We start from the raw sequence: 27144 nt of genomic DNA, 5'->3' as shown, positions 1-27144 counted from the left end.
TCAAGACCTTCTGTGTGGAACTCCCTTGGTGCTGACCTTCCGACAGTGCAGCACTCCCACAGTACTGACCCTCTTACAGTGCAGCACTCCCTCAGTCCTAACCCTCTGACAGTGTGTGCACTCTCAGTACTGACCCACTGATAGCAACAGCATTCTTTCAGTACGGCACTTTGACAGTGTGGCGCTCCCTCTCAAATGACCCTTTGACAGAGTGATGCTCCCTCAGTTCCCTAACCTCCCACAGCGGTATTCCCTCAGTACTCTCACTCCGGCAGAGTGGCAAACCCTCAGTACTGATCCTAAAACAATACGGCACTCCCACACTACTGACCCTCTGACAATGCAGTGCTCCCTCAGTACTAAACCTGCAACAGTCAAGGATAACCCCAAGGCATTTTATGCGTATGTGATAAACCTGAGAATGACGAGAACGAGGGTAGGTCTGATCAAGGACAGTAGTGGGAGACTGTGTATTGAGTCGGAAGAGATAGGAGAGGTCTTGAACAAGTACTTCTCTTCAGTATTTACGAACGAGGGACCGTATTGTAGAAGAGGAGAGTGTGAAATGGACTGGTAAGCTAGAAGAGATACCTGTTAGGAAGGAAGATGTGTTGGACATTTTGAACAACTTGAGGATAGACAAGTCCCCCGGGCCTGACTGTATATATCCTAGGATTATGTGGGAAGCAAGAGAGGAAATTGCAGTACCGTTGGCAATGATCTTCTCGTCTTCACTGGCAACGGGGGTGGTACCAGGGGACTGGAGAGTGGCGATGTTGTGCCCCTGTTCAAAAAAGGGAATAGGGATAACCCCGGGAATTACAGGCCTGTTAGTCTTACTTCTGTGGTAGGCAAAGTAATGGAAAGGGTACTGAGGGATAGGATTTATGAGTATCTGGAAAGACACTGCTTGATTAGGGACAGCTAGCACGGATTTGTGAAGGGTAGGTCTTGCCTTACAAGTCTTATTGAATTCTTTGAGGAGGTGACTAAGCATGTGGATGAGGGTAGAGCAGTGGATGTAGTGTACATGGATTTTAGTAAGGCATTTGATAAGGTTCCCCATGGTAGGCTTATGCGGAAAGTCAGGAGGCCTGGGATAGAGGGAAATTTGGCCAATTGGATAGAAAACTGGCTAACCGGTCGAAGGCAGAGAGTGGTGGTAGATGGTAAATATTCAGCCTGGAGCCCAGTTACAAGTGGAGTTCTGCAGGGATCAGTTCTGGGTCCTCTGCTGTTTGTAATTTTTATTAATGACTTAGATGAGGGAGTCGAAGGGTGGGTCAGTAAATTTGCAGATGATACGAAGATAGGTGTAGTTGTGGACAGTGAGGAGGGCTGTTGTCGGCTGCAGAGGGACTTAGATATGATGCAGAGCTGGGCTGAGGAGTGGCAGATGGAGTTCAACCCTGCCAAGTGTGAGGTTGTCCATTTTGGAAAGACAAATAAGAATGCGGAATACAGGGTTAATGGTAGGGTTCTTAGTCAGGTGGAGGAACAGAGGGATCTTGGGGTCTATGTTCATAGGTCTTTGAAAGTTGCCACTCAGGTGGGTAGAGCTTGTAAGAAGGCCTATGGTGTATTAGTGTTCATTAGCAGAGGGATTGAATTCAAGAGTTGTGAAGTGATGTTGCAACTGTACAGGACTTTGTTTAGGCCACATTTGGAGTACTGTGTGCTGTTCTGGTCGCCTCACTTTAGGAAAGATGTGGGAGCTTTGGAGAGGGTGCAGAGAAGATTTACCAGGATGTTGCCTGGAATGGAGAATAGGTTGTACGAGGATAGGTTGAGAGTGCTAGGCCTTTTCTCATTGGAACGGCGAAGGATAGAGGTTTATAAGATGATCAGAGGAATAGATAGAGTAGACAGTCAGAAACGTTTTCCCCGGGTACAACAGAGTGTTACAAGGGGACACAAATTTAAGGTTAAGGGTGGAAGGTATAGGGGAGATGTCAGGGGTAGGTTCTTTACCCAGAGAGTGGTGAGGGCATGGAAAGCGCTGCCTGTGGGAGTGGCATAGTCAGAATCATTGGCGAACTTTAAGTGGCAATTGGATAGGTACATGGATGGGTGCTTAAGCTAGGACAAATGTTCGGCACAACATCGTGGGCCGAAGGGCCTGTTCTGTGCTGTATTGTTCTATGTTCTATGTTCTAACTTCAGTTAGGCCACACTTAGAATATTACATACAGTTCTGGTGACCACACTCACAGAAGGATGTGGATACTTTGGAGAGAGTAGAGAAAAGGCTTACAAAGATGTTGCCTGGTATGGGAGATTTTAGCTATGAAGAAAGATCGGATAGACTGGGTTTTCTTTTCACTGGAACGTAGAAGATAGATGGGTGACCCTGTTAGAAGTTTATAACATCATGAATGGTATGGATAGAGTGGAAAGTATGAGACTTTTTCCCAAGCTGAAGGGGTCAATTACTAGGAAACACAGGTTCAAGGTACAGGGGAGGGGGAGGAGGGGAGTTTAAAACAGGTGTGCGAGGCAAGGGTGGTGAGTGCCTGGAACACACTGCCAGAGGAGGTGGTGAAGGCAGACATAATAGCAGCATTCAAGAAGCACATGGATGAATACATGAACAGAAGGGGAATGAGGAATCTGGATCGTGTAAGTGAAGACCGTTTTAGTATGCAAGGGCAAAATGTGTCAGTGCAGGCTTGGAGGGTCGAAGGCCCTTTTGCCATGCTGTATTGTTCTTTGTTCTTTTTGTTGTTGAACAAAGAAACTTTGAAGTGCAGGTTCATAGTTCCTTGAAAAAGGAGAGCAAAGAAGGCGTTAAGTATGCCTTCCTTTATTGGTTACAGTTAGGAGGTCATGTTGCAGCTATACAGGACATTGGTTAGACCACTTTAGGAATACTTCATTCAATTCTGGTCTCCCTGCTATAGGAAGAATGTTGTGAAACTGGAAAGGGTTCAGAAAAGGTTTACAAGTATGTTACCAGGGTTGGCGAGTTTGAGCTATAAGGAGAGACTGAATAAAATGGGGCTATTTTCCCTGGAACCTTAGAGGCTGAGGGGTGACCCTATAGAGGTTTATAGAATCATGAGGAGCATAGATAGGGTGAATAGCCAAGGTCTTTTCCCCTGGGGTAGGCGAGTCCAATACTAAAGGGCATAGGTTTCAGGTACAAGGGGAAAGATTTAAAAGAGACCTGAGGGGCATTTTTTTCCATGCAGAGGGTGGTGCGTGTATGGAATGAGCTGACAGAGGAAGTGGTGGCGGCTGGTATAATTACAATATTTAAAAGGCATCTGGATGGGTATATGAATAGGAGGAGTTAAGAGAGAAATGGGCCAACTGCTAGCAAATGGGACTGGATTAGTTTAGGATACCTGGTCGGCATGGACGAGTTGGACTGAAGGGTCTGTTTATGTGCTGTAAAGCTCTATTACTGTATAACTGAAATGGATGGAAATTACTGTAAATCATGGCATGGTATATAATTAAGACGATCACTTTTCTGGCACCAAAACCCAATTCAACCCTTGTGTAAATAAGCATTTTATGATTGACAGTGTAGATATTACAGTATAGAGAAAATAAATCCGACAACCAGAGCTGTCAATCAAGCAAAGTTTCCTTGCATCTGATCTGTTTTAGCACCCTTATTGGATGCCTCGGCTATCCGCCAAGATGCTCATTGAAGCTTGGGTGGCAGGACATACATTGGCATGGAGATTAGTAGGAGGCTTTGCTTGACATAGAGGGAAAGGGTTAGATCTTTGGAACTTTCTTTTCTAAAGGTTTTCTGATTCGAATCCTTCTGTTCATAATACCTCTGAGGGGCCATGAACCGTCAGTCTTTCAAAAGTTGGCCCAACTCCATAAAAATTGCATGTGCCTATCTCCTCAATGGAGTTTGTCAGGTTGGAGTGCAAGATGTGGGCTCACAATCTAAACTACCTCTCACACTTAAATAGCACTATGAAAATCAGAAACCCATGATGGTGTCAGGCAGCCCAGAATCAGATCTAGGTTGCTATTTTCGTCCCTCCATGGAGTCTCCCCGATTCCATGAAAATCCAGGCCTTCATCACCAGAAATCTGTACATCTATACTTAAGTAGTGCAAATAAACCCCTGGTCCTAGCCATGGTTTTAGCGCAACAACATATGAATTAGTTGCTTTATAGAATAAAAATGTCTAATGTTGTGACAGGGACCAGGATCATTGAGACTACCAAAAGGCTCCAAAAATTACCAATTTGTAGTGATTCATCATCCAACAGTGGCAAAAAGACAAAATTTTATTCACACCATAACCACAGAAGATATGCCCAGCAGCCAAACTGTGGAGGTGAATGGTTTCAAAACAGTTCCAGTGAAAAATACAGGACTTAAGAAGATGAGATTCATGGTTGTACTAGCTTGCAAGACCAATGGAACAAAATGTAAAACCATGCCAAAAATAAATTTCCTTCCAGGTGTTTGAGATAATTTTTGAGATTAATATATGCCTGCGAAGAAAATATCACCCATACTACGGTGGGAGCAGGGGTCTAACATGCATAGTTCTGCTTTTGGATGCATGCCTTTTGAAACTGAAAATATCATATCTGATCCACAGTCAGATCCTTATGATACTGTAATCAAAGTGACTCAGAATGAATTCTTTATTTGCATGTCAAAGACAATGTTTTTGATGGCTTTAAAATTTTTTGATTGTAGTTAGTGCTATCTTTATACAATTAACTAATTTAATAAATTGTGTTGCGTTAATTTAAAATTAATTACCTGATGTTTTTTCTTCACAATTCAAATAGGCTTCAACCACATTAGGAGTACACAATTTATATTTTGAGTGTATGCTGATCTCTGTTTTTGGAAGAACTTCTGGAGGCTTCAAAGGTTGACATATACCACGGTTCCAGGTATTCAATATTTATAATGATTCAATTTTTAAGTGTATTTATTTCTTCTAATAGATCATTTACTTTAGCATGCAAAATAATTGTTCAGATTTTAATGGCACATATAAACCAAAACTCAAATGAATGTAGCTTTCAGATCCCATTTCATTCTGAGGGTAATATAGTTGTTTTTAACAGCAGTTGCATTGTTTGAGAGGTTACATCTGTTGCCATGGCCTTCTTGTGCTTGTTCCCCTACATTCTGTCACTAGTAACAATGAGCGTGGGGGTTGATGAGGCACAAAGCTAAATAGAGTATAAGGTCACTTACTTATTGATCTTTTAGTGAGAAGGTGGAATACACTACATATGCAAGATTTTTTTTCTGTTCTTGCAAACTTAACTGAATAGCAAATAGAAGATTGGATATTGAGGGAGCATGCAAAATTAATTTTGTTAAGAAAAAGAAATATGCACAGTGACGAACTGGATAAAAATGTCACCAATTACAGTCGAACTACCTTGACAATATTTTGCAAAAAGAAAAGCACTTATAAAGAGACATGACTGGAATTAATCAGCACGTCAGTGGAAAAGCCCAGTGCACTCACTATTAAAAGACTGCGACTACCAGTCAATCTACTTGGACGGCTTACCTACATATCTTTACAGGGGTGTTTGGTTTTGTGTTCCTGTTAATAAATTGCCACAGCTTCAAATCTCTTTAGACAAAATAATTAATTGTGATGCTTCAAAAAGTGGAAGCCATGGGTGACATAATCTTGATTTGATGAAACTAAAATGTCTGTACCCATGTTTGCTATGACAAGAAAGAAGGAAAATACTTTATTTATATAATATTTACTTTAAGAATATTCCCTATACTTCACAGCTGAATAAATTCTTTTGGACCTTGATCATCCTTCTAGGTGGGACTTGCAGGAAAAGATTTTTGCACAGCAATGTTCTATATACAGCATCCTCTGTGGTTAACTAAGGAAATTAAGAATGGTATCAAATTAAAAGAAGTTTTGAACAAGAATTTTGTATTGGTCCTCATGGTAGAAGTCACAAAAGCATGTCTAAAAAATACGAAAATACCAAGAGGGCAAAAAAAGGACAGGAACTTAAGACAATCGCAATCACAAGAGAAAATTTACTAAGGAAACTAATGACATTAAAGGCTGACAAATTACTAGAGGAATGGACTGCTTCCTAAGTCTTGAAACCAAAATGTATTCAGAGATGGTGGATGCATCGATTTAATCTTGCAAAATTCTATAGATTCTGAAAAAGTCCTAACAGATTGGAAAACAGAAATAGAACACGACTATTTAAGAAAGGAGGAAGATAGAAATCAGTAAACTATTGGCCAGTTAGTCTACGATTTGTCATCGGAAAAATGCTGGAAATCATTATTTATAAAGTAGTAGCTGGGTGTTTAGAACATTACTTTTCCTTTAATCTTTCATGGGCTATGAATTTTGTTTGCAAGGTCAGCATTTATTGCCGATCTATAATTATCCTTGAAACTGAGTGGCATACTAGCTATTCCAGATGGCAGTTTAAGAGTTAACCACATTGTTACAGACTTGGAGCCACACATAGGCCAGACTGGGTAAGGATATAAGTTTTCCTTCTCTAAAGACATTAGTGAACATGATGGCTTTTTACAAAAGTCAATTATAATTTCATGGTCGCCATTACTAAGACAAGCTTCATATTCCAGATTTATGAATTGAATTTAAAGTCCACCAAACTAATCACAAATAATTTATTACATTAGTATCTGAACTAAAATCCTTTTTTTTAACGCATAAATTGAAGCTCAGCATTTTGCACTGTTTGAATAGCATAAATTAAACTTAGTTAAGATCCTAGAAGGCTAATCCTGGTGCATTTTTCAACTTTTGACAACCACCTATGCCAATTTTGAGAAAACATCAAAGTTTCCTCCAGATGTACCTTCTTGTTATGCTGGCAAACATACAAAAGTATTGAATCCTGAGCTTATGTGATCTCTTGGAACATTTGAAGTGAAGAGTTTGACTCATACATGTTTTGGTAATAGAACAGCAGAATATTCTTTAAGAAATATTAAATGTTGCACACTTCCCTTTGCTAGTATGGCTGGATATTTTGGCATGCTTGTGAATTGGGAAATATTATACCCACGTTGTTGCAACCTCTCCATTTCTAAATCATAAAGCACTTGGAATAGTTTTCCTTAATGAACTTACAATCCTTAGCAACTTTGAATCAATCTTTGAGAGCTGGTAGTCAGAATTTTAAAATGTGTAGCTTCTTGATAGTTCCATTTAACTATTATTGCTAAAACTAGATGCTTGCATTTCTCAATTTTTAGTTACCATCCATAGTATCACAAAATTATACAGCACAGAGGAGGCCATTCAGTTCCACTGCACCTGCATCAACTCTTTGAAAGATTTGTTGCATATCTGTGCACTTTCCCTATATTCCAGCAAATTTTCCCCTCCAAGTCCATGACAGCTTTTTGCACCAATACATAGTCCTACTATAGATGGGGCAGTGCTAATCAAGTGGCTAAAGTTTCAGTAGGTGAGCATTTGGGGGTAGTGACCATAACTCTAAGTTTTCTAGTCATTACAGGAAAACATAAGGATTGTGCAAATGTTAAGTGTCTAAATTGGAGGAAGGCCAATTTTAATATCATTAGATGAGATCTGGCAAATATATATACTAGGTCTTCACTTGGACAGTGGGAGTCTTTTCTAAGTAGCATAGTGAAAGTTCAGGACCAGTGTGTTCCTCTAAGAGTGAATGGCTAGGCAGCAAGTCCAGCAAAACCTGGATGTAAAGGGTTATCAATGTTTCACAGAGGTATTCACAGAGGAGAAAGACATTGTAGTCATGGATTTCATGGCTACAATTAAGATTAATAAGGAATTAGATGTTTTAGCAGGTATTAAGGTACATAGATTTCCCAGGGCCTGATGAGATGTATCTCAGGCTACTAATGGGAGGCAAGGGAGAAGATTGCTGGGATCCTGAGAGAGATATTAATACTTCACTGGCCACAGGTGAAATGCCAGATGACTGGAGGAGAGCTAATGTGGTTCCTTTGTTCAAAAGGGCGGCAGGGGTGGGCCAGATAATTACAGACCAGTTAATCTGAGGTCAATGGCAGGGAAATTATGAAAAGAATTCTGACGGACAGGATTAATCAACACTTGGAAAGGCAGGGATTGATCAGGGATAGTCAGCACATATTTGGTAGAGGGAGAGCCTGCCTGACTAATGTATTTTAAGTTCTTTGAAAAGGTGACTAAATATATTGATGACGGTAGTGCAGGACTTCAATTCGGCCTTTGACAAGATTTGGAGATGCCTGTGTTGGACTGGGGTGTACAAAGTTACAAATCACACAACACCAGGTTACAGTCCAACAGGTTTAATTGGAAGCACAAGCTTTTGGAGCGCTACTCCTTCATCAGGTGGTTGTGGAGTGCACAATTGTAAGACACATAATTTAAAGCAAAGGTTTACAGTGTGATGTAACTGAAATTATACATTGAAAAATATCTTGGTTGATGTTAAGTCTCTCATCTGTTATAATGACCATGATAGTTTCACTTCTTTCATATCACAAATTGTTTTTTAAAAATTACATTCTCAGGTTAACTGTAAAAATTGGTGTCAGCACAAATAAGATGTTGAGGTGTTGTAGGTGTTAGCCCCCTGTGTTCCCTGTCGGTGCCATAATGTTTAGACTGATTCTAATCTAAAAAGTGAGTTAACAGAGTCTCACATGGATTCATGCAGTTTTTGAGCAAAGTACAATGTAACTCTGCAAATACAAATTCACCTTACAAACATATACGTGTATGTGTGCATGTCGGTTTGTTTGTGTGTGCGCACGCACGTGTGTCTGGAGTGGGGTTTTGTGAGTGTCTATGAGGGAGTGTATATGTCTGTGTGTGTGAGTGTAAAGTGGTCTAAGTTTGTGAGAGGGTGCATGTGTGAATATGGGAGTGTGTGTGGCTGTAGGAGGTGTGTGTCTGTCTGGGGTGGGGGTTTGTGACTGTCTGTGAGACACTGTCAACTCCCCACCCCAGAGCACACGTGTACACACACACACACACATACATACATACATACATACATACACACATCCCACCCCAGACATACACACACACACAGACACACACACACATGCACACGTACACATATACGTTTGTGGGGTAAATTTGTACTTGCAGAGTTACATTGTACTTTACTCAAAAACTGCATGAATCCATGTAAGACTCTGTTAACGCACTTTTTAGATAAAAATCAATTGAAACATTATTGCACAGGCAGGGAACACAGGGGGCTAACACCTTCACCATCTCAACGTCTTATCTGGGCTGACACCAATTCTTACAGTCAACCTGAGACTGTAACTTTTAAAAACAGTTTTGTGATTTACATATGAAAGAAGTGAAACTATCATGGTCATGCTAACAGATGAAAGACTTAACATCAATCAAGGTATTTTTCAATATAATTTCAGTTACATCACACTGTAAACCTTTGCTATAAATTCTGTGTCTTACAATTGTGCACTCCACAACCGCCTGATGAAGGAGTGGCGCTCTGAAAGCTAGTGCTTCCAATTAAACCTGTGGACTATAACCTGGTGTTGTGTGACTTGTGCCTTGACAAGGTCACACATGGAAGGTTGGTCCAAAAGGTAACTTCGCATGGGATTCAAGGCAATCTAACAAACTGGATTCAAAATTGGCTTGCAGATAGAAGGCAAAGGAAGAAGATTGTTTTGTGATTGGAAGCCTGTGACCAGTGGTGTACCACAGGGATCGGTGCTGTGACCCATGCTGTTTTTTTTTAGTGAAAGCATAGTTGTGGGAAAGAATTGATTGAAGAGTGCTTCAAAGAGGGGTAAAGTTAAAAATCACGCAACAGTGGTGATGGGTGGCACGGTGGCACAGTGGTTAGCACTGCTGCCTCACAGCGCCAGAGACCCGGGTTCAATTCCCGCCTCAGGCGACTGACTGTGTGGAGTTTGCACGTTCTCCCCGTGGGTTTCCTCCGGGTGCTCCGGTTTCCTCCCACAGTCCAAAGATGTGCAGGTCAGGTGAATTGGCCATGCTAAATTGCCCGTAGTGTTAGGTAAGGGGTAAATGTAGGGGTATGGGTGGGTTGCGCTTCGGCGGGTCGGTGTGGACTTGTTGGGCCGAAGGCCTGTTTCCACACTGTAAGTAATCTAATCTAATCTAATCAGTAGGTAGCAACCTGACGAAGGAGCCGTGCTCCAAAAGCTAGTGCTTTTGAATAAACTTGTTGGATTATAACCTGGTGTTGAGTGATTTTTAACCTTGTCCACCCCAGTCCAACACCGACACCTCCACATTATGAAAGACGGGAAATGTGCCACCCATGCTGTTTATTATGTACATTAACGACTTGGATACGAATCTAGAAGATATAATCAGTAAGTTTGCAGATGACTTGAAAATTGAAGGGTTTTGTTGATAGTGAGGAGGACGGTGTCGGGCTACATCTGATATTGATCGTAAATTAGGCAGACCAATAGTAGATGAAATGTAATCCTAATAAGTGCAAAGTGATGCATTTTGGGAGGTCTAACAAAGGAAGGATATACACAATAAATGATAAGTTCCTTGCGAGTATTGAGGAACAAAGGGACTTTGGTTACAAGTTCGTCGATCCCTGAAGGTGTCAGCACAAGGTGGTGAAGAAGGCATGCGAGATGCTTGCCTTCATTAGTCAGGATATAGAATATAGGAGCTGTTACAATTTTATAAAACATTAGTTAGGCCACAGATGGAATACTGTATACACTTATGTAGAGGATGTGATTGCAATGGTAAGGATGCAGAGAAGATTGACCAGGATGTTGCCTGGGATGAAAAGTCTCAGTTATGGGATGCGATTGGACAGGCTGGGTTTGTTCTCCTTGGAGGAGAGAAGGCTGAGGGAGGGGGGAGCGGAATCTCATTGAGGTATACAACATTAGGAGAAGCATAGGCGGTACATATTGTGAGAATATTTCCACAATGAAGACGTCTCTAAGAACCTATTCCACCATTCAATAGATCATGGCTGAACATCCTACTTGGTACCCTGTTCCTGCTTTCTTCCCATATCCTTGATCTTTTTAGTGCCTAGAACAATATTTAGCTCCTTCTTGAAAATATTCAATGTTTTTCCCTCGACTGCTTCCTGTAGCAGAAAGTTCCATGGGTTCACTACTCTATAGATGAAGAAATTTCTCCTCGGTTCTAAATAGTCAAACCCAACATCCTTCGACTGTGACCCCTGGTTCTAGACTGTCTGATCATCTGGAATGTCCTTCCTGCTTTTACTCTGTCTAGTCCTGTTCAAATCTTATAAGGTTTTATGATATCTCTCCTCATTCTTTTCTAAGTTTCAATGAATATAGCCCTAACCTTTCCAGTCTCTCTTCATATAGCAGTCTTGCCATTGTAGCAATCAATCTTGTCATCCCTGAGTCAGAAAGTTGTGGACTAAAGTTTCATTTCACGACATAAGCTTAAACCTGTGATCTTACAGTCAAATACAGCATGAGGAAGTGCAGCATGTTTGGGGTATGAGCTGTTAAACTGTGATCAAATCTGCTCTCTCAGATGGATCTAAACCAGCCCGAGGATCTACTTTGATGAGGAGCAGGGAGATAATTCCCACAGACCAATAATTATTATTTAATCAACATTACAAAAGCATATTAACTTGTCATTACCCTGGTGTTATTTGTGACAGCGTGCTTATCACAAACGTTCTACTGCATTCTCTTCATTAATTTAGAAATGTAACCATTGCTAAACGTCATTATCTGTAAAATGCTGTGGGATATTTTATGTTCATTAAAGGTATTAAATAAATGCATCTTTTTACAATCTTTCTCATCAATTACTGTGCTTCTAAGTTTAATGTCAAGGGACAGGCCCTCAGCACACCAAGACTGCGCTGGCACATGATGCCTTTTTAAACTAAAAACCTTTTTGAGCTATCTGTATCCTTCTATTCCCTGTCTAATCATATAACTGATAAGATGCCTCTTAAAAGTTGCTATTGTATCTGCCTCCACCACTTCCTCTGGCAGTGCATTCCAGGCACTTACCACCGTATGTATATAAAACTTGCCTCTCACATCTCCTTTAAGCTTACCCTCTTTTACCTTAAACCCAAGTCACCTAGTGATTGACATTTTTACCCTGGGAAAAGACTTTGACTATCCATTCTATCCATGCCTCTCATAATTTTGTAAATGTCTATCAGGTCGCCCCTCATCCTTTGACGTTCAAGTAAAACCAAAGCCTGTTTGTCCAATCGCTCCTCATAACTAATACACCCCCCCCCCCCCCCGCCCAAAAATCAGGGAATATAGAACATAGAACAATACAGCACAGAACAGGCCCTTTGGCCATCGATGTTGCGCCGACCGGTGAACTATTCTCAGCTCGTCCCCCTACACTATCCCATCATCACCCATGTGCTCATCCAAGGATTGTTTAAATCTCCCTAATGTGGCTGAGTTAACTACATTGGCAGGTAGGGCAATCCCCCCTTACCACTCTCTGAGTCAAGAACCTGCCTCTGACATTTGTACTAAATCTATCACCCCTCAATTTGTAGTTATTCCCCCTCGTACAAGCTGACGTCATCATCTTCGGAAAAAGACTTTCACTGTCTACCCTATCTAATCCTCTGTTCATCTTGTATGTCTCTTATCAAATCCCCTCTTAGCCATCTTCTTTCCAATGAGAACAGATCCAAGTCTCTCAGCCTTTCCTCATAAGACTTTCCCTCCAGACCAGACAACATCCTGGTAAATCTCCTCTGCACCTTTTCCAATGCTTCCACATCCTTCCCAAAATACAGCGACCAGAACTGTACACAATATCCCAAGTGTGGCCACACTAGCATTTTATATAGTTGCAGCATGACATTACGGCTCCCTAGGACCTTCTTCTGTTTAACAGATGCAATTTCTTAAGAGATGCAATATCTGTAGTAAACCACGATTCCCTTACCTTATCATTTCCTCCCTGCTTGACAGGGACATACCTATCAAGGACACACAATATCTGTTCCTTAAACCAGCTCCACATTTCCATTGCCTGCATCCCCTGCATTTTGCTACCCATTCTGTGCCTCCTAAGGTTTGCCTAATCACATTATAATTGCCCTTCCACCATTGATACATGCCAAAGGGCAAGAGTTATCTCTTTCCATCGCTAAACTAAACGTAACTGAATATGGTCACTCTCCAAAGTGCTCACCTATAATTAAATCAAACACCTGGCCTGGTTCATTACCAATGCACCAGATCCAGTGTGGCCTCCCCTCTTGTCGGCCTGTCAACATACTGTGTCAGGAAATCCTCCTGTACACATTGGACAAAAACTGATCCATCCGATGAACCAGGGTTATAGCATTTCCAGTCAATGTTGGGGAAGTTAAAGTCCCCCCATAATGACCACCCTGTTCCTTTCACTCCTACCCAGAATAATTTTGCCAATCCTACTTCCTCCTCCGTGGAACTCTGCGGAGGCCTATAAAAAACTCCAAGCAGTGTGACCTCTCCTCTCCTGTTTCTAACCTCAGCCCACACTATCTCAGTAGACGAGTCCTCGTCAAAAGTTCTTTCAGCCACCGTTATATTATCCTTGACTAACAAGGCCACGCCTCCCCCCCCACCTTTTACCACGTTGCCTGTTCTTAATGAAAGATCTAAACCCTGGAACCTGCAACATCCATTCCTCACCCTGCTCTATCCATGTCTCCGAAATGGTCCCAGGTACGTATCCATGCTGCAAGCTCACCTACCTTATTTCAGATACTTCTGGCGTTGAAGTAGACACATTTCAAACCAGCTTCTGTCTGCCAGCACATTCCTGTGACCCTGAAATCCTGTCCCTGTCCTTCCTACTCTCATCCTCCTGTGCACTGCAACTACACCTCTGGTTCCCATTCCCCCGCTGAGCTAGTTTAAACCCACTCGAATAGCACCAGCAAATTTTCCACCCAGGATATTAGAACCCCTCAAGTTCAAGTGAAGACTGTCTTGTTTGAACAGGTCCCACCTTCCCCAGAATGAGCCCCAATTACCCAATTGAAACTCTCCCTCCTGCACCATCCTTGCAGCCACGTGTTCAGCTCATATCTCTCCCTATTCCTTGCCTTGCTATCACGTGGCACGGGTAACAAACCAGAAATAATAACTCTGTTTGTTCTAGCTCTCAGCTTCCACACTAGGTCCCTGAAATCCTGCCTTACATCCCTATCCCTCCTTCTACCTATGTCATTGGTACCTGCGTGGACAACACTTGAGGCTGGTCACCCTCTCCCTTAAGGACCCCAAAGATACGATTCGAGACATCACGGACCCTGGTACCTGGGAGGCAACACACCAACCGGGAGTCTCATTCATTCCCAACAAATCTTCTACTGACCCTCTAATTATTGAGTCCCCAATGACTAACACTCTCCTCCTTTCCCTCCTTCCCCTCTGTGCACAGGGACAAGCTCTGTGTCAAAGACCAGGGCCCCATTGCAAACCCCTGGTAAGCCATCCCCCTCAACAGTATCCAAAACGGGAAAGATATTTCTCAGGGGAACGACCACAGGAGATCCCTCCACTGACTTTTTTCCCCTTCATGCCTAGGAGTAATTACTTCCCTGTAACTCTTATCTATCACAGCCTCTGCCTCCCGAATGATCTGAAGTTCATCCAGCTCCCATTCCAGTTCCCTAACACAGTCTTGGAGGAGCAACAGTTGGGTGCACTTCCTGCAGATATACTTGGATGGGACACTAATGGCATCCCTCACCTCAAACATCATGCAGGAGGAACATTGCTCTCCCTGCCATCCCTGTTAGTCCCCTTATCACAAAGTAAAAAAGAAGAGACGCCCACCTGATGTGTCCCTTGTCTTTAAGGTTAGTGGAGATGGTTGGGTGGGAGGCCCTACAAAGGTAGGGTCTCGGGTTTAGAAAACACTGACTTATATAGCTGGACAGAAATAAAAAGAAGTCCCTCCTTTCCCAGAAACCTCTGCTCTCTGATTTCAAATATATAATCTTAAATCAGTGAATATCCTAATAAACCATTTTTGGACCCTCTCCAAAGCCTCCACCTTACATAGAATCACACAGTGTGGAAACAGGCCCTTCAGCCCAACAAGTCCACACCAACTCTGTGAAGAGTATCCCACCCAGACCCATTTCCGTATGTTCACCTCAAACTAATGCACCTAACCTACACATCTCTGAACACGATGGGCAATTTAGCATGGCCAATTCACATAACCTGCACATCTTTGGATTATGGGAGGAAACAGGAGCACCTAGAGGAAACCCACAGAAACAACGGGAGAATGTGCAAACTCCACACAGACAGTCGCCCAAGCTGGAATTGAACCCAAGTCCCTGGCACTTTGAGGCAGCAGTGCTAACCACTGAGCCGCCACCTTCTGGTAATATGGGAACTAGAACTATACACTGTATTCCAAATATAGCCCAACTAAAGTCCATACAGCTGCAAAACATTCTTGCCAAGTTTTATACTGTATGCGCTGACCGATGAAAGCAAGCATGCCATATGCCTTCTTGACCACCTTATCCACTTGTGGACTACACTTACGAACTGTGGACCTGTATGTTGATCTGTCATTTACTCTATAATTCCCTCATGCATTAAATCTCCCAAAATGTGTTATCACACATTTGTCTGGATTAAACTCCATCTACCATTTCTTCCCCCAAGTCTCTAGCCTATCTATGTCCTGTTGTATCCTCTGGCAATCTTCCTCACTATCTACACATGCCCCATTCTTTGTGCTGTCCGCAAGCTTGCTAATGAGGCCACCTACATTTTCCTCCAAATTATTTATATATATTACAGACAACAGAGGTCCCAGCACTGATCCCTGTGGAGCACTATTGGTTACAGATCTCCAATCTGAAAAACACCATTCCATGCTGCTCACTGCCTTCCATGACTAAGCTAGTTCTGTATCCATCTTACCAGCTCACCATGAGACTTCACAGTTTGTATCAGCCTGCCATGAGGGACGTTCTTGAAGGCCTTGCTAAATTCTACAGAGAAAACATCTATTATTTTGTCCTCATTAATCACTTTTGTCGCTTCCTCAAAAAATCCTTAAAGTCTTTCTTGCACACAGCCCATCACTAATAATACATATTTTTCCAAAAGTGAGAAAATGCTATCCTTCGAATAATTTTTCTACTATTGACGTAAAGCTCACTGAACTGTAATTTCCTGGTTTATCTCTTGTTGCCCTTCTTAAACAAAGTTATACTTTGGCTGTTCGCCAGTCTTCTGAGACCTCAACATACCTGCCTCAATACTCACCATGTTCTTCTCCTTTGTGAATGCCAATGCAAAGTATTTGATAAGGACCTCAACCACTTCCTCTGGCTCCATGAGTAAGTTCTCTCCTTTGTCCCTGAGTAAACCTACCCTCTCCCTAGCTACCCTCTTGTTTCTCATATACATTAAAATGCCTTGGGATTTTCCTTAATTGTGATTGCCAAAAACATTTCCTGACCCCTTTTAGCCCTGCTATCTTTGCATTCTTTGAGGGCTCCATCTGTCTTAGTTTCCAAAACCTTACATATGCTTCCTTTTTGACTAAGCTCTCAATTTCTCTTGTTAACGAAGGTTCCTGAATCCTGTCATCAAAGTAATCGATTCCACTGGGAATTGAAGCCAGGAGCTTTTGCATGTAAAGCAGATGTGATAACCACTACACCAAGCAACCACTCATGTTTTCTGCAAGTTTTAAATTTTGCACTTTATGACCAAATCAAGATCATTAATATCTAAGATAGCCCTAGTATTAATATTGACCCCTGGATCCACCACAGTATACCTGTGACAAAACACTCAACATTTCTCTCTGCTCTCTATGCTTAACTAATCTACTGGAATTCTATGAAGACATTATGAGCATGGTGGACAACAGGGACCCAGTAGATGTAGTGTTTCTAGATTTCCAAAAGGCATTCAACAAGGTGCCACAAAAAAGGCTGCTGCACAAACTAAAGATGCAAGGTGTTACAGGCAATGTATTAACATGGATAGAGGATTGTTTAACTAATAGGAAGCAAAGAGTGGGGATAAATGAGTGCTATTCTGGTTAGCAATCAGTGACTAGTGGTGTGCCTCAGGGATCAGTATTGGGACTACAATTATTCACAATTTACATTGACGATTTGGAATTGGGGACCAATTATAGTGTGCCAAAGTTTGCGGTTAACACTGAGTGGTAGAGCAAAGTGTGCAGAGGACTGTGAAACTTTGCAAAAGGACATAGATAGTTTAAGTGAGTAGGCAAAGGTCTGACAGATGGAGTACAATGTTAATAAATAGGAAGTCATCTGATTTGGTAGGAATGACAGTAAAAAGGAGTATTATTTGAATGGTAAAAAGTTGCAGTGTGCTGCTGTGCAGAGGGACCTAGGTGTCCTCGTGCATGAATCACAGAACTTTGGTCTGCAGGTACAACAGGTAACTAAGAAGGCAAATGGAATTTTGTCCTTCATTGCTAAAAGGATTGAGTTAAAAAGCAGGGTGGTTATGTTGCTGCTGCACAGGGTGCTAGTGAGGCCACACCTAGAGTACTGCATGCAGTTTTGGTCTCCTTACTTGAGAAAGGATGTACTGGCACTGGAAGGGGTGCAGAGGAAGTTCACTAGGTCGGTTCCGGAGATGAGAGGGTTGGCTTATGAGGAGAGACTGAGTAAACTGGGATCATATTCGGTGGAATTCAGAAGAATGAAGGGCGATGTTATAGAAACATATAAAACTATGAAAGGAGTAGATAAGATAGAAGTAGAGAGGATGTTTCCACTGGCAGGCGAAGCTAAGAGAAGACGGCATAACCTCAAAATTAGGTGCATAACCTCAAAATTTCAGACCAAATTGAGGAAGAACTTCTTCACCCAGATGGTTGTGAATCTGTGGAATTCGTTGCCCAGTGAAGTAGTTGAGGCTTCCTCAGTAAATGCTTTCAAAGCTAAGATAGAACATTTTTTGAACAGTAAAGGAATTAAGGGTTATAATGAGAGTGTGGGTAAATGAAGCTGAAGCCACGAAAAGATCAGCCATGATGGCCTACTCCTGCTCCTAGTTCTTATGTTCTTTCCACCACCTAGTTAATTCACAACCAGGATCAAATTTTTGCAGATGCTGGAATCTGTTCTGAATACAAAAAATGCTGGAGATTAGTGGGTCAAACAGTATCCATGGAGAGAAAGCAAGCAAACATTTCGAGACTATGATTCTTCATGGATGCTGCCTGACCTGCTGTGATCTCCAGCATTTTTTGCTTTCAGTAATTTCGTATCCTTGCTGTCTTTTAATCTCATGTGCTCCAGTTTTGTAAACAAATCTATAATGAGGCACTTTATCAAGCATGGTTTTCTGATAGGAACTGATATTGTGATTGTTGAAAGGTTGCTCCATTTTTGCAAAACATCCTGGCATTCTGATCCTGTTTTCACTCCCTGTCAATACATATTCACCATGAATGTTTTTTTCTTGGAAAGCGGAGACATCCTCAGAACTATAGTTCCTAAAGCTTGTGTCATATTTGGGTCTGATCAAAGAATCATGCAGTATAGAAGAAGTCCTTTGGCCGTCACGTCTGTATCATCAAAGGGTGCACTAAATCTATATTAGTCCCACCTTCCAGCATTAGGCCCTCAATTTGAATATTATGACATTTCAAGTGCTCATCCATGTACTTTTTCAAGGTATTAAATACCTTCCCAGGCAGACCGCACCAACCTTTAGATGAAAAGCTTTTTCTTCAAATCCTCTTTAAACCTCCTAACTTTCACCTTAAATGTATGTCCCTTTGTTATTGACATTTTGACTAAGGGTAACAGCTGCTTTCTAGTCACCCTGTCCATGCCCCTCATAATCTTCCACAAATTATACTAATTGTAGAGCTGTTAATAGTCAATAACTATATTATTATTGTATCACATAATTACTAGTGTAGTAGAAAGCAAAATTGGATGGAAGTTTGACTTTTTCAGGTGGATATTCCTATGTTCTCATGAGGTGTAATCTTTGAGTATGCTATTTCCAACAAAGTGATCCAGGGTGCAGGTTGTCGTGACATGCGAGTGCATGTAAGTGTGTTTTGTTCGGTGTCTGATTTTTAAAATATTAATCACTAACGAATTGTTTTTCATTCTTATTCAACAGACATAAAGATGGCCAGTACAACTGATGGCCTCATTGGGATCCCATTTCCAGACCATAGCAATGAACTCCTTTGTAGTTTGAATGAACAGAGACGAGATGGTCTTCTCTGTGATCTTATCCTGGTAGTAAAGGATCAGGAATACAAGACCCACAGGTCAATTCTTGCAGCATTTAGCAAGTATTTCAAGACTCTGTTCACCACAGATACCCTTGAAGAGCAACATAATGTTTATCAGATTGATTTTGTGACACCTGAGGCACTTTCTGCAATATTGGAGTTTGCTTATACATCAACTCTCACTATTAGCAGCTCAAATGTAAAGGATGTTTTAAGTGCAGCACAGCTGCTGGAGATCCAGTGTCTTATCCAAGTATGTGTCGATATCATGGAATCAAGTGAAAGGGTAAGTGTTGACAGAACAGGTCCAGGAAAACAATCTATCCAAAATCCTCAAGAAGATCTGCTCAAGGAAAATTACACAGAATCCCCCCAACGAGGTTTTGATGAATTCTCTGAACAAGAACTTAAAGAATCCCATGAAAAGCATTGCAATGGATTCCTTGAACAAGGTCAAGGTCACAAAGAGAATCCCCAGCAAGATCTCAAGGAATCTCCCCAACAAGATCTTGAAGAAACCGTTCAAGAGCATGTCAATGAATCAGAGGAAAATTTCCAAGAAGGTGACCATTGGAATAAGGAGTATGATTTTCAGACCAACAAGCTTATAGAAAAGCAATGCACAGAGCTGCCTTGTGAATTCTTAAGTCAATTTACAGTTAATGATCCAGGTGGATGCTTGGGACCTGTTCGTGATTTCTCCTTAGAGTCTCTGTTAAAAGGAGGACTATGTCCTAGAGGAGATTTGCTTAATGGAAGAACTAGTGTGTCTCCACTCAGACCAGGATTCTTTCCTCCCCTCTGGAATGGAGGTTATAGCAGATTTCCCCAGCTTGTACAACACCAAGATGTGGACCAATTACCTCTTAACCTGGTAGTAAAGAAGGAAAAGATCAAGGAGGAGGCCAAGGAGGATCTGCCTTCAACCACAAGTCTTTGTGACTTTTTTAAAGGTATTATGATGGAAAATAGCCATAATAACCTTGGAACATTAAAGGACTTTAATTCCTATCTAAATATATTAGGTCCGTCCTATTTGGCAGCAGTGTATCCAACTTGGCCTTTGGAATATGAGAAAAAGATGAGACCCAAGGCATCTCAGCAGTGCCCTATCTGCAATAAAGTGATCCAGGGAGCAGGGAAGTTGCCACGACATATGCGAACACATACAGGGGAGAAACCATACATGTGCAGTATATGTGAAGTTCGTTTCACAAGGTTAGAAGCAGTTAATTTTTATAATTTTATACTCCCTGTATTGGTAAATGATTATGCAGTAATCTTAATAAATCAGCACTGAGTCAGCATTCAGCACCATATTTCATCTTTTGTGGGATTATCATAGTGTCTTATAGAGTCTACATCAAGGTTAAATGTGATTTAGTTGTAGCTTAATTTTCTTTACGATGTGGTTAAGGCTTATATATAACATTCTGTGAATGTAATCTGACATATTCCTTTAATATTAATACAGGCAAACTTATTGCTGATATTGCAATTCATGTTTTCCCTGCAGGCAAAATACACTGCTGCCTTGACTACCTCGCCAAGCAGCTTTGAGATCTGACAACGCTTCCCATCTGTAGTGTGTTGTGTAGAGTTCACACCCAGGATCCTGACCACTGACATTAGAAAAACACATTTCAATAATTTCTTCACTCAGCTATGTGACCAAATTCTTCTATTTATCCAATCAACTATTCATCCCAAATTGCTTCATTCAGATGATCCGATAATTTTTGTAGCACTAATTTTTGATTGTTTTATTTACTTGCTTAGTCCATATTAATGGACTAGTTTAAGCACAAGAAATGTAGACAATAATTAAACAGTCTAGAGCAAAGTCAAGAATAGATTGGGGAAATGTGAAGTTGAAAAGAAGAACAATAGAACTATTATCAAAATGGAGAAAAACTGCAGCAAGCTGCAATAAAGGCACTTGGGAGTACTTATGCACGAAACAGAGAAAACCAGCACTCAAGCGCATCAGGTAGTCAAGAAGGCTAATGGAATTTTGGCCCTTTGCTCAAGGAGATTGGAGTACAAGAGTAGGGAGGTCTTGCTGCAACTGTACAAGGTGCTGGTGAGACCAGATCTGGAGTACTGAGAGCAGTTTTGGTCCCCTTATTTAGAAAAGATATCATTTAGCTGCAGACAGTTCATAAAAAAAGATGATTCCCCTATATGGAGGGATTCTTGTATAAGCAAAGGCTAAGCAGTCTGGGATTCTACTCACTGGAATTTAGAAGAATGAGAGGGGATATCTTTGAAATATACAGGATTATTAAGGGGATGGCAGGGTAAATGTTGCAAGGATGTTTCCCCACATGGGAGAATCTAGGACCAGAGGACATAGTCTCAGAATAAATTTAAAACTGAGATGAGAAGGTTGAGAGTATTTGGAACTCCTTTCCACAGAGAGCAGTGGGTACAAAGTCATAGAGTAATAGAGATGCATAGCACGGAAACAGACCCATCGGTCAAGCTCATCCATGCTGACCAGATATCCCAACCTAATCTAGTCCTGCTTGCCAGCACCCGGCCCATATCCCTCCAATCCCTTTCTATTCATATATCCATCCAGATGCCTTTTAAATGTTGCAATTGTACCAGCCTCCACTACTTCCTCTGGCAGCTCATTTCATACACGCAATACCCTCTGCATGAAAAAGTTGCCCCTTAGGTCTCTATCTTTCCCCTCTCACCCTAAACCTATACCCTCTAGTTCTGGACTCCCCCACCTCAGGGAAAAGACTTTGTCCATTTATCCTATTCACGCCCCTCATGATTTTATAAGGTCGACACTCAGCTTCCGACGCTCCAGGGAAAACAGCCCCAGCCTATTCAACCTCTCCCTATAGCTCAAATCCTCCAACCCTGGCAACATCCTTGTAAACCTTTTCTGAACCCTTTCAAATTTCAAAACATCCTTCCGATAGGAAGGAGACCAGAATTGCACGCAGTATTCCAAAAGTGGCCTAACCAATGTCTTGCACAGCAGCAACATGACTTCCCAACTCCTGTACTCAATACTCTGACCAATTAAGGAAAGCATACCAAATGTCACCGTCACTATCCTATCTACCTGCGACTCTACTTTCAAGGCGCTATTAGCGTGCACTCTAAGGTCTCTGTTCAGCAACATTCCCTAGGACCTTACCATTAAGTGTATAAGTCCTGCTAAGATTTGCTTTCCCAAAATGCAGCACCTCTCATTTCTCTAAATTAAACTCCATCTGCCACTCCTCAGCCCATTGGCCCATCTGGTCAAGATCCCGTTGTAATCTGAGGTAACCTTCTTCGCTGTCCATGGCACCTCCAATTTTGGTGTCATCTGCAAACTTACTAACAAGTCCTTGTGTATATTTATTGCTGGAACAGCGCAGCAGGTCAGGCAGCATCCAGGGAACAGGAGAATTGACGTTTCGGGCATAAGCCCTTCTTCAGCATTCCTGAAGAAGGGCTTATGCCCGAAACGTCGATTCTCCTGTTCCCTGGATGCTGCCTGACCTGCTGCGCTGTTCCAGCAACACATTTTCAGTTCTGATCGCCAGCATCTGCAGACCTCACTTTCTCCTTGTGTATATTTATGGCTGAGATGGATTCTTGATCAGTCGGGGAATCAAGGATTTCAGGGAAAGAGCAGGAAAGTGGACATGAGGAATTTCTGGTTAGCCACCATCATATTGAATGGTGGAGTAGGTTTGAGGGGCTGAATGGCTTACTCAGGTTCTTATTTCTGTTGATCTTTTCATCTACACCGTTTAATATTTTTCAATTGCTCCATTGCCAGTCAAAACATAAAGCTAATCATATAATCACATGCATACCTGTATGTCAAAGGTCACTTGAATATGATTTTAAAATTACTTTTAGAACTGTAGTCATTTCAATAACTATAAATTATATTCATATACGACTTCTAATGTAATGAAATGACCCAATGCACTTCACAGAGGCATTATGCACCAAATCATGACAGCAAACCACATAATTAATTACATTAGAAACAATTCAAATAAAATTTACTGAACTGATTATTGGCACTGAAGCGTTATCATAGGAGGGAAACTTGGACAGGTTTTGCCTGTATCTATTGAATTTGAGAAGATCAAGAGGTGATTTTCCTGAAACACATTAGATCTTGAAGTGACCTGAGGGGATTGCTAATGAAAGGATGTTTTCCCTTGTGAGACAGACGAGAACTCAAGAACACAGTTTAAAAATAAGGGGACCTCCCACTAAGATGGAGATGAGAAGAATCTTTTTCTCTTGAGGGTCGTGAGTCTGTGGAACTCTGACCAGAGATAAGTCCTTTTTTTAAGTTGGAGATAAGTAGTTAAGAACCTGTCCAGGGCGTCACTGGGTATCTGAGGTCATCAAGACAGTGGAGTTGAGGCCACAGTTGGATCAGCCATAATTTAGTTGAATGGTGGATCAGGCTTGAGGGACTGAATGGCTGTGCGTTATTACCATAATGAGGAATGATATTTTCTTCACATTCAAACTCTTCAGTCGTTAATGGGAAATTTGAAGGATTTTAATTTGTTTCAGCTAGTATTTTAAGTTTCTTAACAAACATAAATTTCTGTATATCTTTATAAATAACATTAAACAAAAAAACTAAAGTATGATCTCAAGAAAGGTCACTGAACCATAAACATTAATTCTATTTTCTCTCCACACATGCTGCCAGACTTGCTAATTTTTTCCAGCAACTTCTGATTTGGTTTTTGAAAGAACATAATCTCGTCTTCCGTTTGGGAACCCTGCAGCCTTCTGGATTTGATATCAAGTTCAATAATCTTACGGCCTGAGCACCTTCTCCCATGTTCTTAGCCAAACCTCTACATACCTGCCTTGTCATACACATGGGCAGGTGCCACAATCATTCCATTGTCAGCCACGAACAATCCCTATTTGCAGCTATTCATTCTCCCATGTTGACTTTTACCTACTACTTTGCTCAACTGTTTTTCTCTCTGTCTCGGCACCATCGCCATGTATTGTTTATTCCTGCCCTCACTTGCCACCTATCTCTAGCAATATATACCAACCTTTTCCTAGTTACAATCAGTTCTGAAGAAGTGTTATTGGACCCAAAACTCTGCTTTCACTCCACAAATGCTGCCAGACCTGCTGATTTTTTCATCAATTTCTGATTTTTTAAAAATAAATAACACATTTTCTAAATTCAGTTTTTTAAAATTAAATTTATTGAATTATTTCATATAATTGTTTGTGAACATTTGCCTGGGAAGACAATAGGGCATCTTTAAGACAGTTTTGCAACTTACAAGTTGCATAATTTTGATTTGTTAAAATCAAATCTCTAAAGTTTGAAAATCTGTTCCTTGCATTTAAAATATGCATGGTTGGCAGTAAATTTTGGTCCATTGCATCCAAGATCTAAGATCATAATCAGTTATTCAAGTAATATAACAAAAAGTCTGTTGTGTCAATTGAAGTTGAGCTGAATTTAGAAAATATTTATTTTTTAAATTGCCATTTTGCTTTGTTACTGTTGAAAGGTGCTTCAGTTTGTATTCAATAATTTACTTTTATTATCCATATTGAATTATTATCATTCATTGTGCCATTTACTGTTTGTGAGTGGGTGACACACATGACTATACTCAGATTAAAAGGATTGAGGAAATGTAAATAGATGCTATTGTGTATTACTATGAAACAAAATGCTCAGTTAAATGCATTGAAGCAACTGTGTGGGAATGCTGGAGAAAGTTTTCCGTCAACTTGCAGAACTGTTGTTCTTTTATCTGGCCTTTGAGCCTGCTCCGCCATTCAATAAGATCATGGCTAATCTTTTTGTGAACTCAGTTCCACTTATCCACGCTCTCACTGTATCCCTTTATTCATTTATTGTTCAGAAAAGGTCTATCATAGCTTTATAAACATTTATTGAACTAGCATCAACTGCTTCACTGGACAAGGAATTCCATAGCTTTACAACCCTCTGGGTGAAGGACTTCCTTCTCAATTCAGTCCTAAATCTGCTCCTTCTAATCTTTGAGGTTATGCCCTCGTGTCCTAGTTCACTTGCCTCTCTACTTCTATCTTATCTACTCCCTTCATAGTTTTATATGCTTCTATAAGATCCCCCTCAATCTTCTGAATTCCAATTAAGGTAATCCCAGTCTACTCAGTCTCTCCTTATAAGCCAACCTCCTCAACTCCGGAATCAACCTAGTCAACCTCCTCTGCACCCCCTCCAGTGCCAGTACATCCTTTCTCAAGTAAAGAAACCAAAACTCCATGCAGTACTCTAGGTTTGGCCTAACCAGCACCCTGCAACATAACCTCCCTGCTTTTAAACTCAATCCCTTTACCTTCAGCAATGAAGGACGAAATTCCATTTGTCTTCCTAATTACTTGTTGTATCTGTAGACCAACCTTCTGTAATTCATGCACAAGGACACCCAGGTCTCTCTGCACAGCAGCATGCTGCAACTTTTTTACCATTCAAGGAATAATCCTTTTTACTGTTACTTCTACTGAAATGGATGACTTCACATTTATTAACATTGTATTCCATCTGCCAGACCTTTGCCCACTCGCTTAAAGTAAGTTCCTCTGCAAAGTTTAACAGTCCTCTACACACTTTGCTCTCGTGGTCCCTATGCAGAACCCTCATGCAGCACTCTGCAATCTCTCACAGTACAGATATAATGCTACTTTTCATTCTTTCTGCCAAAATGGACAAATGCCCGATTTCCTTTTTTATGCTCGATTTGTTGGATCTTTGCCCACTCACTCAGTCTAACTATATATTTTGTAGCTTCCTTATCTGCTCTTCACAATATATTTTTCTACCTTTGTGTCATCAGCAAATTTTGCAACCATACCTTCATCCCTTCATTGAAATCATTTGTTTAAATTGTAAGCAGTTGAAGTCCTATCACTGATCCCTGTGGCACACCACTTAATACATCTTGCCAACATGATAAAGACCAATTTATGCTTACATTTTGCTTTCTGTTAGCAGTCAATCTTCTATCCATGCCAATATGCTATTCCCTACATCGTGAACTTTTATTTCCTGCAAAGTCTTTGTGGCAGTTTATCAAATACCTTCTGGACATTTAAAAATAGTACATCCACCAGTTCCCCTTGATTCAAAGCACGTTACTTCTTCAAAGAACTACAATAAAGAACATAACTTTTCTTCCACAAAACTATATTGATCTGCCTGATTACCTTGAATTTATCTAAGTACCCTGCTGTAACTTCTTTCATAACAGCTTCTAACATTTTCCCTGCAACAGATGTCAGTTACAGTACAAGAAACTGGCCTATAGTTTCTTGCTTTCCATCTCTCCCTTTTTTTTTGAGTAAAACGGTTTCAAATAACAGTCTTTCAATCTAATGGGACTGTCCTCGAATCTAGGGAGCTTTGGAAAATTGAAGTCAATGCATTAACTGTCTCACTGGCCGTAACTTTTAAGGCCCAAGGGTGAAGACCCAGGCACATGCCAGGCTGCAGTTTCAACACTTCACTCAATATCACTTCTCTGGTGATTAATGTTAAAAATCACACAACACCAGGTTATAGTCCAACAGGTTTAATTGGAAGCACACTAGCTTTCGGAGCAACGCTCCTTCATCAGGTGATAGTGGAGCGTCGCTCCGAAAGCTAGTGTCCTTCCAATTAAACCTGTTGGACTATAACCTGGTGTTGTGTGATTTTTAACTTAGAACATAGAAAAATACAGCGCAGTACAGGCCCTTTGGCCCTCGATGTTGTGCCGATCCAAGCCCACCTAACCTACACTAGCCCACTATCCTCCATATGCCTATCCAATGCCCGTTTAAATGCCCATAAAGAGGGAGAGTCCACCACTGCTACTGGCAGGGCATTCCATGAACTCACAACTC

The 27144-nt window shown here is 41.1% G+C and overlaps 1 protein-coding gene across 4 annotated transcripts in view; it reads left to right on the top strand.

Moving 5' to 3' along the window:
• The window catches only part of LOC122563508 (zinc finger and BTB domain-containing protein 7C), a 240135-nt gene that overhangs the window by 200838 nt on the left and 12153 nt on the right, over positions 1-27144 (top strand). For all 4 annotated transcript variants that reach the window (XM_043717424.1, XM_043717595.1, XM_043717351.1 and 1 more), the window contains 2 exons: positions 4778-4885; positions 19131-20466. In XM_043717424.1, the coding sequence (XP_043573359.1) occupies positions 19139-20466 (1328 nt within the window). In that variant the 5' untranslated portion in view covers positions 4778-4885; positions 19131-19138. The remainder of the gene's footprint in view (positions 1-4777; positions 4886-19130; positions 20467-27144) is intronic.

Source organism: Chiloscyllium plagiosum, chromosome 1 (genome assembly GCF_004010195.1).
Source record: "Chiloscyllium plagiosum isolate BGI_BamShark_2017 chromosome 1, ASM401019v2, whole genome shotgun sequence".
Lineage (NCBI taxonomy): Eukaryota > Metazoa > Chordata > Chondrichthyes > Orectolobiformes > Hemiscylliidae > Chiloscyllium > Chiloscyllium plagiosum.
This window is presented reverse-complemented; position numbering and strand designations above follow the sequence as displayed.